Here is a 14,049-nt window from a genome sequence, read left to right on the forward strand (position 1 = left end):
AATTGAAGTCTATAATAAAAATGGAAATAATAATACTAGAGTATTTAAAGTATAGTGTGTGTTTTGCCAGGCCATGCAAATGAATGATATGTAAGCCTCTTCCCCTCAGCTAACTGGGAACTCATGATCCCCCCACCACACCTCACCCCCACTGATCCTAATCAGCAATTCCTTCCTCCATGCACCACCAAACTGGCAGTATGCATTTCAAAGCCATGTACCTAACATAGATAAATCCAGTCTATGGAATTAGATGAATTTATATTTGCCACTAGAGATCCAAGATCCATAAAAAGGATCATTGGTGGTCATTTGGAGATATATTGCACATGGACAAATGTCTTACCTTGAAGCAAAACAAAAAATGGTTATTAAAGATTATGGGTCCTAACATCTATCTCTGGAAGTTTCTGAAGCACATTATGAAATAGATGTTATCTGAATACTCAGGAAAAAAAAAAAACAGTGAGGCTAAGACAGTGGAGTAGACGCTGTAGGGAACATGTCCTGCCTGGTTATGGTAGCTTCTCTGACAGGATTATGAAAGGAAATAGTGATGATTACATGTGTCTGAATTTCAACAGCTGGTTGTTTGTTATGATGTGTCTATAGAAAAGGTGGACGTACTGGGCACACACACAGGGAGGGAGGGAGGGAGGGAGGGAGGGACAGACAGACAGACAGACAGACAGACAGACAGACAGACAGACAAAGAGACTGATGCTGCCCCAGGAAGCAACTCAACCCTAGGGCAACGACAAGGTGAATATTGCTGGCTTAGCTAAAGGCTATACATGTTTTAAATGTACATATGTGGACTGCAGGTTCAGTATCAGTTAGTGCTTTTTTGTGTATGCCCACAAGTCATGGACTTTTGACCAAAAGCATCTAGATCAAAGAAAGCTCTGTTCCCTACACACTGCTAAGCAGGTCATGTCTCAGGCATGTTGGATTCTGGACCCTCTAGTTGAGAAAGGAATCATGAAGCAACACAAATCCAGAGGATGGAGTCCTCTTTTTCTCCATCATTCAAGACATCATTAGGTGGCTGATGGGTGTCCAGCTTTGAGGTCAAAAGAGTAGAATATGTATAGCTTATGTAAGAGAGGAATAAAATTGTAATGTATCTTCTTTAGAGATAGATTTACCCTGGTACTTGTAGATCCAGAGGCTAAAACTAAAACAAGTGACTAGAATTCACAAGAAGACAGTATTTTAAAAGCACTTCTAATATTCTAAAATTATACTTTTAATTAAGCTTCTATAGGTCACATTGCTAATGGATGGCAGAAATAAAATAAAAGTCTATTTCTAGACTCAACAGACAAACCCTGTTTGTGCCTTGAACTTAGAGAGAGTTCTGCTTCAAAGGAGGTTGAATAGAAGTTTCCTTCCAGTTCTTAAGTTGTTTGTTCCTCTTAGCCACCTACTTAAAAGCTTTTCACTGTCCTCAGCATGGACGTGTGTGGAGATCCTGAGATCTCTGTGTCCTCAGCATGGACGTGTATGGAGATCCTGAGATCTCACTGTCCTCAGCATGGACGTGTGTGGAGATCCTGAGATGTCACTGTCCTCAGCATGGACGTGTGTGGAGATCCTGAGATGTCACTGTCCTCAGCATGGACGTGTGTGGAGATCCTGAGATCTCAGTGTCCTCAGCATGGACGTGTGTGGAGATCCTGAGATCTCAGTGTCCTCAGCATGGACGTGTGTGGAGATCCTGAGATCTCACTGTCCTCAGCATGGACGTGTGCAGTAATGCTGAGACTGAGAAGGTCACCTCTACAGTTCCTGGAGGACCTTGCTTAAGATCCTCAAATTCTTAATGCATAGTAACTTAGGATCTCTAACTTATAGATTTCTAATTTAAAATAAAACTAAACTATTATAGAGAGATAGCTCGAAGGTTAAGAGCACTTGCTGCTCTTTTAGAAGTTCTGAGTTCAATTCCCAGCAACCACATAATGATAGCTCCAATGCCACGGGAAATGATACCCTCTTATGGCCTTACAGGTACCAGCCACATATGTGGTTCATAAACATACATGGAGGCAATATACCTATGCATATACAATAAATTTTAAAATGTATATTGCTTGCAATTCTCAATTATTAAAAATATTTTGTTAGTATATGTTTCTCCCACCACCCAAAATTCACTTCACAGTATGATGACATTAACCTCATTCTTAACAGTTTATGAAATATAGGAATATATATATATATATATATATATATATATATATATATTTCATTTTCATTAAAATATTATAATTTCACCCAAAAAATATTTTGTTTTATAAAACCATTGCCTGTTTGCCCTAGATATAAAAATAAGAAACCAGATTCTTTTTTTTTTTTTTCAAGATTTATTTATTATATGTAAGTACACTGTAGCTGTCTTCAGACACTCCAGAAGAGGGAGTCAGATCTTGTTATGGATGGTTATGAGCCACCATGTGGTTGCTGGGATTTGAACTCCGGACCTCTGGAAGAGCAGTTGGGTGCTCTTACCCACTGAGCCATCTCACCAGCCCGAAACCAGATTCTTAAGTTGTAGTAAAAAGGTCTTATTTGGATAGATATGTCTTACAGATGTGGATGCATGAAGCATGGATCTAAACACAAAAGCCAGTCACAGAAGGCTTGCACCTACTCAGTAAGCCACTTTAGATTTTACAGTAGGCACATGGAGGAAGATGCTAGGGTTCGTCACCCTCAGAGTTCATTTCCTCCCCATTCTTCTCCAATAGAGGACAGGGAAGGACGGTGACCTAACTCCACAGTCAGAGGGCAACAGTGTTGAGCTTTCTCAGACACAGTGGAGGAACTTGGGTCTGGCTGGGTTATCAGACTGAGAAGAGGAAAGCTGTGGACTGATGCCTGATACAGGGCTTGTGAATAAACACAAGAAGGGGCCTCGGCAGGGTGACAGGCTGAGAAAGGCAGCTGCAGCGGGAAAGAAGCTGCGTTATCAGGTGTGAAATCAGCAAAAGCAACTTACTTAATGGAAAAGCCCCGAGTCTACACTGTGCCTCCCTGGGGCCTGCTTCCTCTCCCACTCTATAGATTAGTGCTACTGAGCAGTGACCCAATGCTCAGTGTGCTAAGTATATAATTTGCAGAGTACCCTGAAATAACTGATATTTCTAGGAAATAAAAAAATGGCCTGAGATGTCTCAGAATTCCTAGTCCATGGTACTGTATTAAAACTTTTCTGAAAACATCTGTCCACCATAAGAAACAAATTTTATATTGGAACTTTTATACTGAAACTGAATGTGTATGTGAATGTGTATGTATGCAGACACACATACAGGTACATATGCATATTTAATCTATAGATGTACATGCATGAGAAATAAAAGTATTCTAATATATATAATGCACTTCTATATTTCTATTTGATTCCTACTTAGATTTCTTTAAATGTTGATACAAACAGTAACACATGTTCTCTAATGCTATCCAACCACAATTTGAAGGATATTGTGCTAAACTGCCAAGGTTTTAAAACCCACTATAAAAGTAGCCTGATATATTTGATAGAAAAAGACCCTAAGTATAAGGTAGTGATTCTCAGCCAGAGCCATTTCATTCTGAGGGGACATGTGGTAATGTCTGGAGATACGTTTGGTTGTCATAGCTACCATCTAGTTAAGGTAGAGGATCAGAGATATTAGCTCAATACTTCCTAATATGCAGAATAGATCCTCACAGTGAAGAATTAACAGTCAAACCATCAGGAAGTATTATGGTTGAAAACCTTGCTTCAAGGGTCATAACATGAGTCTCCAGTTTTAATCTACTGTAGGTCTGTTTCAAGTGGTAGAAAGTGTACATAAATAGAAGAACAGGTCATTAAAGGTCAGCTTTACCCTGGTCATCTTTTCTTCTCTTTTTTTTTTTCTTTATACCAGTAGATAATTAAGAGATCTGTTATTTTCATTCATTTACAATGCACTGGGAATTTTTTTTTAGAATATTACTATTATACATATTTTCTATTTCATGACTTCACATTAATTTCTCATGTGTTTAAGCCACATCAATCCAGAACCTTTCTCACTAAACCTGCAGCTCTCTTAGACAAGAAAAGAGAGGCAGTTTAACTACCTCCATTAGACACGGGCTCCCATATCGTTACCCCACCACCACCGCCTCAACTTGATTCTACTCTTTGGATGGGAAGTGACCTTCTACTCACCTTGAAGTGCCATCCTAAGCTCTGGTATTAAACTGTCTCTGTTTTAGGCCCTGCTCCATTTCTCTATTTGTAGCTATTTCAGACCAGGTTCTCCAGAATGTGGAATAACATGCATTTTTCTATAACTGCAAGCCCTAATTTTCACATCCTCCTTTTAATACCTGGGATAGAAGAAGGCCGTCCAGTGTCCCAGATATCCCAGTGCTATCTATTTGCCCTTTTTTGATATTGTTGCTTTGTTGTGCTTTGAATTGGGGTCATGGTATTTACCCCAATAAGGCTTCCATTCAGAGGTGGCTTGACAGACTAAGCTTGTGAGTGACAGTTGGGGTTGAAGCGATAAAGGTGCAGTGACAGAAAAAGAAGTCTCTCTAAATCAAATATCAGAGCTGGAATAGTGATGGCAAATAAAACCTGCTGGAGGCTATTCTCTACCGTTTATTTCAGTGTGTTTACTTCATGTGTCTAGTGTTACATAAACAATGGTGTTTGTGTTAATAAATGATGCAGCAGAAGCAACTTCTGATAACCCGTGAAGAGATGTGTGTGTTTATAGCCACCTTGAAACTTTAGATTTAGGTTAGGCAAAGGGTAAGTGAGCTGGTTATGGTGTAATACTCCCATAATCCCAGCATCACAGGGTAAAGGTGGAAAGATGACAGGTTCAAAGCCAGTCTGGGTCACATGAGGCTAGAAACCCTACTGCTGTTCCATCCTGTTCCTTTAAGGGAACTATAGCGATACAGATATCTTTTTAACCTGGCCATTTAGCTGTTAAGAATAGAATAAGACAGGACTAGAAGATGGCTCAACAGTCAAGAGAATGTAATGCTCTTACAGAGGACCAAGGTAGGTGGCTCACAGCCTCCTGTAACTCTTAACAACATCCAGTAATTCTAGGTGCAGTGGAGTTAGTCTTTGTCTCCCTGTATTCCAGCATGCATTTACATACACACATCGCACATAATAAATAATAAGGTATGTTTTAAAGAAATAAATTTTAGAAGACTAGCATAACATATGAAATAGATGAAATGAACAAACAAGGAAGGATCATACTCTCTTGAATACTCCCTCATGATTGTCTTACCTGTGGTAAGTAGCTCAATTTCTGAGTGAGCCCAGTAGGATTCAGAAGTTAAAGTTGGATGGAGAAATGGAAGAGTGGAGCTGGAAAGATGGTTCAGGGGTTAAGAGCATTGGCGGCTCTTATAGAGGACCTGGATTAAATTCCCAGCACTATATGGTGGCTGGCAGTGGTCTATAGCTACAGCCCTAGGGGCTCCAACCCCCTCTTCTGACCTCCACAGGCCCTGTACACATGGTGCAGAGACATACATGCATGTAAAATACCCATACACATAAAAAAATCTCAAAGCAATTTTTAAAAATGAATGGGTATGTGAACTTTAGAGAAAAATTACAGAGTAACAGAAAGGGGACCTTGGGGTAGAGAAGCTCATCCCTTTTGTTCTCAAGACTCTCCTGGTCTTTGCTTCTATCTAGACACCAAGAAAGGCAGATTATGCCAAATATCTGAATCTACAGGCTTTGAAATATAGCCTATGTAATACTGAATGAAACATATCTTAGAAACTGGATGAAATGACAGTCTAGACACTGAAGCAGCAATAGTGCATGAGGAACATGACATTTAGGCAGGAGTAGTTATGCTGGCAGTCTTCTTAGTTTGCACTTTGCTGTTTTTCTCTGCTGGACTGAAATATTCATTGTTCATGATCGGGTACCACCCTACTCTCTGGTTCAGAGCACAGAGGATTAGTTGGCCAGTACCAGGAAGCAAGACAGGGCTTGGCAAAGCAGGACTGCAGGAAAAACCTAGACAAGAGGAAAATTCTGGAAAGAACAGGTGTTTAAGTCAGATGTGACCTGTGAGATCTACTCTAGGACCTCCTCCCTTTGTAGACCTGAATTCTTCTGTTTCTGGCTGATTGCCACAGGCTTGCTTCAGACATTCCTCAGGTTGACTTTGGGGTCTTTATCTAATCGGCTCTGTGCTTCACTAGCTCAGAGGTTCCAGTCCCCACTGACAGTTTCTCTGCTTGCCTCCCCACGTTTAGCTTCCCAACTCAGCCACATCACCGAGAGCTGAATTTTACCATTTTGGACTTTGATTCTTCTTCCCTGCATTCCTAGGATTTGAAGAATTGTCGTTAGACTTGAGTGTGCTCACGCTATGTGACATACTAGAAGTTGTTTGCTCCCCACATCTGTGCATGAAGATGCTAAATCCATGTGGAAGGAAGCAAAGAGGACATCCTTGCCATAGTGAAGTGTGAGGTCCTGTCCACACTGGATAGATTATTATAGACTCAAACCTATCCAACTCCTGTCCCCTGAGACACACCCAGAAGATGCCTGGGGTACCCTGGTGCTCTCCTGTATGAGGAAAGGTTACATGGACGCAGAGGTTGCTTGGAAGGGTTGGAGTGCTTGTATCGCTAGCCCCAGGAAACAGAAAGAGAAGCAAACGCCCTCATTTCATACTTAGGTGAACACAGAGCTGAGCTAAACTTCATCCTGGTTAATGGATCTGGTGCTAAGTTTCTCCGGTCTCCTCGAAGTTAGCAAGACTTTGCCCATTCCCTCCAGTCTTAGATGAGAGCTAGCACCCATGATTCACCTTAGTAAAAAGTACAACTGTGAAGGGGGAGTCCTGAACCACCTCATCCCCCGCAGAGAACCTGATCAGGCCACTGCAGCCACCTCCCTCGGCTGCTGCTCTTCTATAAACAGGAACAGGAATTCTTCTTGCCACTAGATCCCTCTTGTCAGACGGCTTAGGAGCGCTGAATGAAAAGCCCTGTGAAGAGGAGCCGTGGCCCTAATAATAACAGACGTGCTCGTGTTGGCTATTCTGGGCAGGAACGGCTTTGTGCCGCTCTTGATCTCTATCGAGGCTTGCCATTCTTGCCCTGCTGTTACCTTTGGACTTCCTATTCTTAGAATGGGTTGTGAGCCCTGGACTTGGGGGATTGCAGCCCCCAGGACTGGAATGTCCAGCTTGAGTGGAATGCAGACAGTCTGACAGAATGAAGGTTAAATAAAGTTTGCCCTGTCAGCCCCTCTTCTCTTGGATGGATGACAAGTAATTTAGATATAAGAGCAATAGTATGAGCCGCCATGGAGTATGGTCCCAAACAACCCTCTGGACATAAGTAGAAGCCATTGGTGGTCTGTCCTTGACCAGCATAACCATGCCAGTCCTCAAGGAGATATGTAGTAAAGAGGCCTCAACAGTGACTATGTGACACTATGAAAAAATACAGAAACAAAGAGAATAATGTTGACACACCTTCTAAATTTTTAGCTGAGTTCCACAATTGGGTTATCTGCTCCTTAGAGTTACTAACTTGTGTTTGAAATCAAAACAAAGGGGAAATCTTCATAACATGAAAATAGATGTCAATCAACATATCTTGAGCCACAAGGTACTTTGGGGTATTTTTCAAGTAATCTAAGACTGTAAAATTCTGGTAGTACTAGTAGTCTAGTTTAAAAGCAAAGCTATAGATACATGATAAAGGAATTCATACTCCAGAGTGAAATATTCGCTCCACACCTTGGCCACAGCATCAAGTGCCAAAGGAGGCATGAGGAGGAGAGCTCTTCCGGCTGCGCCTCGAGAGGGGGATTTTGTGCACCAGTGTTCAGATGCAGAGAAGAGAAGCTAGAAGCAATGTGTGGGTGTAGACCATACTGAAGACAGGTCAGAGGTCTTGCAGGTCCCCTTGCATACCAGAGTGGCAAGGAGAAAAAGTAAGAGTGTGTGTGTGAAAACTATCAAAGCCTTAACTCCTAGACAGTGTCTACAGCTTACTGAGGCCACAGTGGTTTTCACTAGAGTAGAGATAAAGTTGGATGCAGCCCTGCTCCAACCCGAGGACACTGTTGCAATTTTAAAATATGAGTCTGAGAAGAAAGGTAGCCATGCAGCTCTTTGCCTTGAAAATGCTGCATTTCCTGAGCTTCCTTCTCTCTTCTACCACAGGTGGCTAGAAGTACAGGTGGCCAATCTAACATGTCCCCAGCGCTGGGCACAGTACCTCCGTCTTCTTCGGGAATCTATCTGGCCTGGTGGAGTGCTGCCCAAGTTCCCACGGCCTGGAAGAACGCAGGCACAGAAAGCAGCTACTGAGAAGCAGGCTTTGCAGAGCTTGATGGATATCCTTCCAGGTAACGGGAGCAGAGAGATGGTGACCGTGGCAGTGTACAGTCTTCCTCCCAGCCTACCCTGCCACCACTGCCTGACATCCTGCCCCATCTCCAGAAGGGCATCCAAAGTCCCACTGAGCCATTTCTCCAACTGATGGATTCTTCTATCCCTCACTCAAGTGATTAGCAAGGAGTGGAAGGGTCACTTTGGCCACAGACACGAAGGAACAGTCCTGCAGACATGTGGGTTTAAAATTTGGGGGCAGTTCCAAAAAAGCTGTAACTGCAGCAGTGGGCATCTGCACCATTCCTCCCATATGAAGATGTTGAATTCTCTACTAACATGGTGTTTGGGGACCAGAGAAGAACATGATGTCTCCTGCAGAACTCATACTTGATGAACTGTGTCCTTAGCAACAGTAAACACAGCCTGAGAAGGGTGTTTTTCTTGTGTGTTTTTTTTCAAGGGCAGGGAAAGCAGTTTGTTGCCTGTGGCTGTTGTAATGGAAGAGTAATGAACTGGGCCCTGGATAATCAGCTTGAGTTAACTTTTTCCAACCTAAACAGTGACATCGAAAACACCTCTGCACCTTTGTGGCAGATCGTGAAGCCCTTTAAAAGCTCATTCTTAGTTACACACTCAAGATTTTCATGGCTTCCCTCTGTTCTATGGGGTTTCATATGGCTGTGTAGCTTAGAGCTATGCCTGAAGTAGCCAACCTGTGAGATGGTAAAAGTTCTGGAAGATGCTCTTCTTTGATTCTAAGGCTGAAGTGGTAACACAACTGTTTGTTTCCTTCAGATTTTTTAGTAGAAATCCTGGGAGTGAACAAGTGTAGGCTGAGCTGGAGTCTTGTCTTGGAATCATTCCAGCAGCCCCTCATCAACAGGTAGGCTGTAACACGCATGCCTAACGGGCATAGGTAACACTGTGTGCTGTTGTGGGTGACAAGGTTGGTAAGGACAGAGCCCATTATCAGAACAGCACTTGACATGCAAAGGGTCCAATATCCAGATTCTGCACACACTCAGTGAAAGCCATGCTGCCAGCTTTGGAGTGGATTCGTGGTAGTAAGCAGCTATAGGACCAGCCACTGTTTGTGTTTGGAAGAACTCAGTACAGACCAAGCATGAACTACTAAAAATGCCTGTTAACCTCCAGGCAAGAATATTCCTTATATCTAAATGTCATCATAAAATGCCATACTTTTTATGCAGTTACATTAGCACATAAGCACTGTGCTGAAGAAGTGTGATCAATGGTTTTTCCCAACATCTGCAAGTCCTTATGGCAGGAACCTACCCTGGCCTTTACAGTTCAGGTTACATAGAATAGGGTCCCAGCCTCACAGCAAAGCTGTGGTTAGTATTGAGATCAGAAATTGCCATTGTTTAATGGGTAATAAATGGGATTGTAAGAGCAGAATCAAATAAAGGGACTAGAACCTAGAAATTTTCAGAAACGACAGCTTCCATCTCTAAGGCTGGGAGGCTTTGGGGAAGTGTCAAGTGTCCTTACATCTGCCTCCCAAGCCTACACCACAGTCTCTCAGTTCTCGGTCCTCAAGGGTTCAGTTCATGGAGACTGCGTCATCACAAGCAGGAGTGAACTGTAATCACAGCAGTTCTTCTCAGATTCTACAGAGTAGTGCTAATATGCTGATGTAACTGTAGAGAATGCCATTTCATACAGTCTGGTCTCAAGTACTGTCCTTTATGTGTTGAGCTGTAGCTTTCAGTAGTGCAATAAGCACTGATTCATGGAGCTGCCTCACAGACTCTGCAGCTGCTGGCAATGTCAAGGCCTCTTAGAGTTCTCGATAAGATGGGGGCTGTAAGACATCGCTATAAGGCAGGCCCTCTTCTCAACTGATGTTCTATACATTTGTTTCAGACATTTGATTTACTGCCTTGGAGACATTATCCTGGAGTTCCTGGACCTCAGTGCCTCTCCTGAAGAGTGTGCCCCAGCCACCTCTGCCTCAGAGTCCCCAGGAAGCCTTAAGAAGATGGCTGTCTCCACTTAGCTAGGACACCATCTCCAAAGGCTTGAAAAAGAGAGCTGTTCAACTTCCAGAGACAGCTAAGATACCTTAGGCTAGCTTAGCTGGCCTCCATCTCGGGGGCTCAGTTCCCCTACCAGGTCTTCCTTGGTGGCACAGGACAGAGCTACATAGCCTATTTGCATGTGTACCTGTTTCCGTAGTCTTTGGCATGTGGGCTGCTGCGGGGAGGAGGTCTTGTTTCCTTGGGAACAGAAGCTGTGCAGCAGAGGCTACTCCTTTGCCTTCTTCCCACCATCATGGCTTGCCAACAGCATGGCCCTGCGCATGCATGCACCTAATCCACAAATGTACAAGTGGTAGGTTAATACAGGAGAAAAACTATAGCCAGATTTCCTGGGAGGAACAACAGTCTCCTGAGCTCTCTTTTCCTACCTGGAAACCAAACATTCATTCAGGATCACTCCCTCACCCTGCCTAGTTTCCCAACAATTCCAGAAGAAGAGGGAAGGAAAGTATGTCTCCAGGGACTTGCTCTTTGGCTATTTTCTGACACAGTGCACTTCTAAAGGGTGTCGAGGCCGCTGCTTCCTAGGGCGGCTATACTCTTCCTGTCCAGAGGCTGCAAAGCACACTGTCAAACTTCTGGTAAATCCACTCCACCCTTCACACCCTTTCCTGCAAGGGATTACACAGCAGACTTCCTTAACTTTCCTCCCAGCCGCTACCCAAGAGCAAATGCGTTTTGGATTTGTAACTTTCCTTCTGTCAACAGAATTGCATGGCAAGTTACGTATTTGGCCTCAGTAGTTCCAAAGAGAAAGGAAAGTACTTGTTCCATGGCTGAGGGTGTACAAAGAATAGAAGTCAGGGGATAAGTGAGGATCCCTCCACAAGATTCTGGCAAGAATAATATAGCAAACTTGGGGGTACGGATTTCACTTTCTGTTCCTTAAGGTTGTGCTAGTCCTTAGGAGTCCAGGAATAAAGGCAGGACAGTCTGTGTCCACTGGGAAGATGGAGCAACTGAGAGCAGCTGTTAGAAGAAAAGGGAGTTGGAGGGAAAGTCACAAGAGAAGTGCTGCCGCCCAGTAAGTCCACATGAGAAGCTGGCGACCCCAGGGTACCCATGGGAGACCATAGCCAACCCTTAGCTCAGGAGGTCTGTGTTGTGTAGCCCTAGCCTTGCTACACTCAACTACGGGATCTGCAGGGATGGAGGTCATGGGGAAAGCCTGGTGAGAATCGGGAAGGCATCAAGAGCCAGCATCAAGGTTGTCACAGACTCTGAAGTATGTGATGAACACACAATTAAAGTTGTTCGTAGAAAAAAGGTTGTGAAATGGTGTTCGGTTCCTGTCCTGAGAGGCTCGTAACCGTACATTACACTCTGGTGTGACTGGAGGCTCGTAACCGTACATTACACTCTGGTGTGACTGGAGGCTCGTAACTGCACATTACACTCTGGTGTGACTGGGAGGGCTACCATGCTGTTCTTGCTTAAAAAGAAAAAAACAGTGAATGAGATAAAGTTTTATGGCCTCTTCTGGCCTAGAAACTTGACTTGATAGCTCCATAGTTTTTCAAGTACCCCCTTCCCTAGACCCTCAGAGGCAAAGATAATTCAACGTGTCCTCTGAGTGCTTCCTAGGGAGATGGTTTCAGAGGGCGCCCTAGAACTGATCCTGTGCCTGCTGGGGTAAAGGCTACTTTACTCTGTATTGGTGGGATGAGCAACCCTGATTCCTGAAAAGGCTTCTCTCCCAACGCCTACCCCTTCACATGACCATGCTCACCTGTGTTCCCTTGAATCTGCTACCAGTCCTGGTGCACATGTGCACAAACACTGTTAACCCAACACACCATGAGTTCCTATGGCAGCGAAGTCGAGGGGATCTTTTCATGCCTGCAGCCCAGAGAACTTCCCTATGCTTCGTTTTATATAGAGGACCCACTTTTACTCCACCTGCCCTCAAAAGAGAAGCTATCCTCAAGAGGGAAATAATGCATTTAACCAGGGATATACCAAAACCTATCTGACTTGGAAAAAGGTTGGTAGCAGGCTCAAACAACAAGATCACCAGCACATGGGAGAGAGCCACGGGTGTTGGGATGATGCTCCAGGCCGGAAGTGGGAAAGGAGAGAGAGCTGAGCCCACACTAGTCCACTTTATTTCTTTCCTGTTTGGCCATTTAAGTACTCAGTTTATTCATTTAATTGAAAATATTAGTACCTGAAATAAGACCAACACCCATTCTGTCTTGATTGCACATTTGTAAAAAGATGAGAGATGGGTGGATACTGAGCTCGCTCTGGCAATGTCTAAATGTCATCCTTGCTGTTATTAAAGTTCAAGATCGCTGTGTGTAATTATATAATTTTATATAAATGTAATATATAGTAGCCCACGATTTTTACTTCCAAGCTTCTGGATTAGGTTTTGTAGAACCTGGAGGGAAAACACACTCCTAAATCCAAGCCTAGGAAATGTGAGAATTGAATATTAATGGATGTTGCCTGACTGCCATTTTGAAGTTTCTAGCATATAACATGCTCTTTTGTTGTAAGGGTGCCTTGGAGTTTTTTCTGTGAACACTGTTGCATACCACATCTCCAGATTCCCATCGTGTATAACTTTAGACTCCATGAACAGCAAGCTCCCCTGTCCCCTGGAGGGTGGTGGTGGTGGGTTTGGTGGTCACCATTCCACATTCTGTGTATGTGCATCTATACACTACAAGTAAGTGAAGTTGTGTAGTGTGTGCCCTGTAACAGGCTTACTTCACTTGGCATTATGGCTTCTGGTGCATCTCTGCTGCAGCCTGTGAAAAGTTCTTTCTTAGACTCAACAATGCTCTCTTATGGATACGCTGCCTTTTCTTCATCCATTTGTGCAGTGGTGAACACTCAGGCTGCTTTCATCTCTTGGCTATTGTGAATGCAATGGAAAGGGGACTGTACGTATTTCTGTGAATCCCTGCATTCGAGACTTCTTTTTAGATGAAAGTACCGTAAAGTAGGATTGCTAGATGATATAGCTGTGTTTGAATATTTGAAGCACCTTCACACTGTTCTATGTAGCAGCTACATTTCTACCAAGAGTGCCTAGAGGTATGTGTGCACTCACACATTTAATAACGCCTCCCTCACGCATGTGGGGTGCTGCTCCGCTGGGGTCTCCATCTGTATAACCCAGATCGTCCTGAGTCTTCCATTGCCTTACTCAGTCCATTCCTTTCCCAGGCCCAATCATCCTTTGCTCTTAGCACCTACCAGCTATTAGGTCCTAGATGGGGTGACAGTGTAAACACAGTCCCCGGCCGTGTGGGTTAGGCTGTCCTCAACAGGAATGAAGGTGCTAGGAACATTGTGTTTTCTTCCATAAAGCCAGTGCACATAAGTTAATGAGTCCCAGGGGCTCACTGATTCAACAGCTCTGGGACCTCACAAGAGCTGTTTTGTTGTTTGTTTTTCTGCACTCCCATCTTAAACAGTTGAGGTCTGTCCTAAGACTCCCTGATCTATGCTTACTCTGCTCCCTGACTACTGCCTGAAAAGAGAGGGCATCTCTTTCAAAGAATAAGGGAGCCATTCAGGAACCCCTCCAGGAATCTTACTTATCACCCAGGCCCTCAGAGCCAGTCGGAGCACATTAAAAATGG

At 43.7% G+C, this 14,049-nt stretch overlaps 1 protein-coding gene across 1 annotated transcript in view; it reads left to right on the forward strand.

Annotated features, from left to right (window-relative positions):
- The window catches only part of Snx19 (sorting nexin 19), a 36,349-nt gene extending 24,630 nt beyond the window's left edge, over window positions 1–11,719 (forward strand). Inside the window, exons 9-11 of the mRNA XM_021207344.2 lie at window positions 8,220–8,404; window positions 9,186–9,273; window positions 10,278–11,719. Of these exons, the coding sequence (XP_021063003.1) occupies window positions 8,220–8,404; window positions 9,186–9,273; window positions 10,278–10,410 (406 nt within the window). The 3' untranslated portion in view covers window positions 10,411–11,719. The remainder of the gene's footprint in view (window positions 1–8,219; window positions 8,405–9,185; window positions 9,274–10,277) is intronic.
- The last annotated feature ends 2,330 nt before the right edge of the window (window positions 11,720–14,049 follow it).

Source organism: Mus pahari, chromosome 10 (genome assembly GCF_900095145.1).
Source record: "Mus pahari chromosome 10, PAHARI_EIJ_v1.1, whole genome shotgun sequence".
In the NCBI taxonomy this organism is placed as follows: Eukaryota; Metazoa; Chordata; class Mammalia; order Rodentia; family Muridae; genus Mus; species Mus pahari.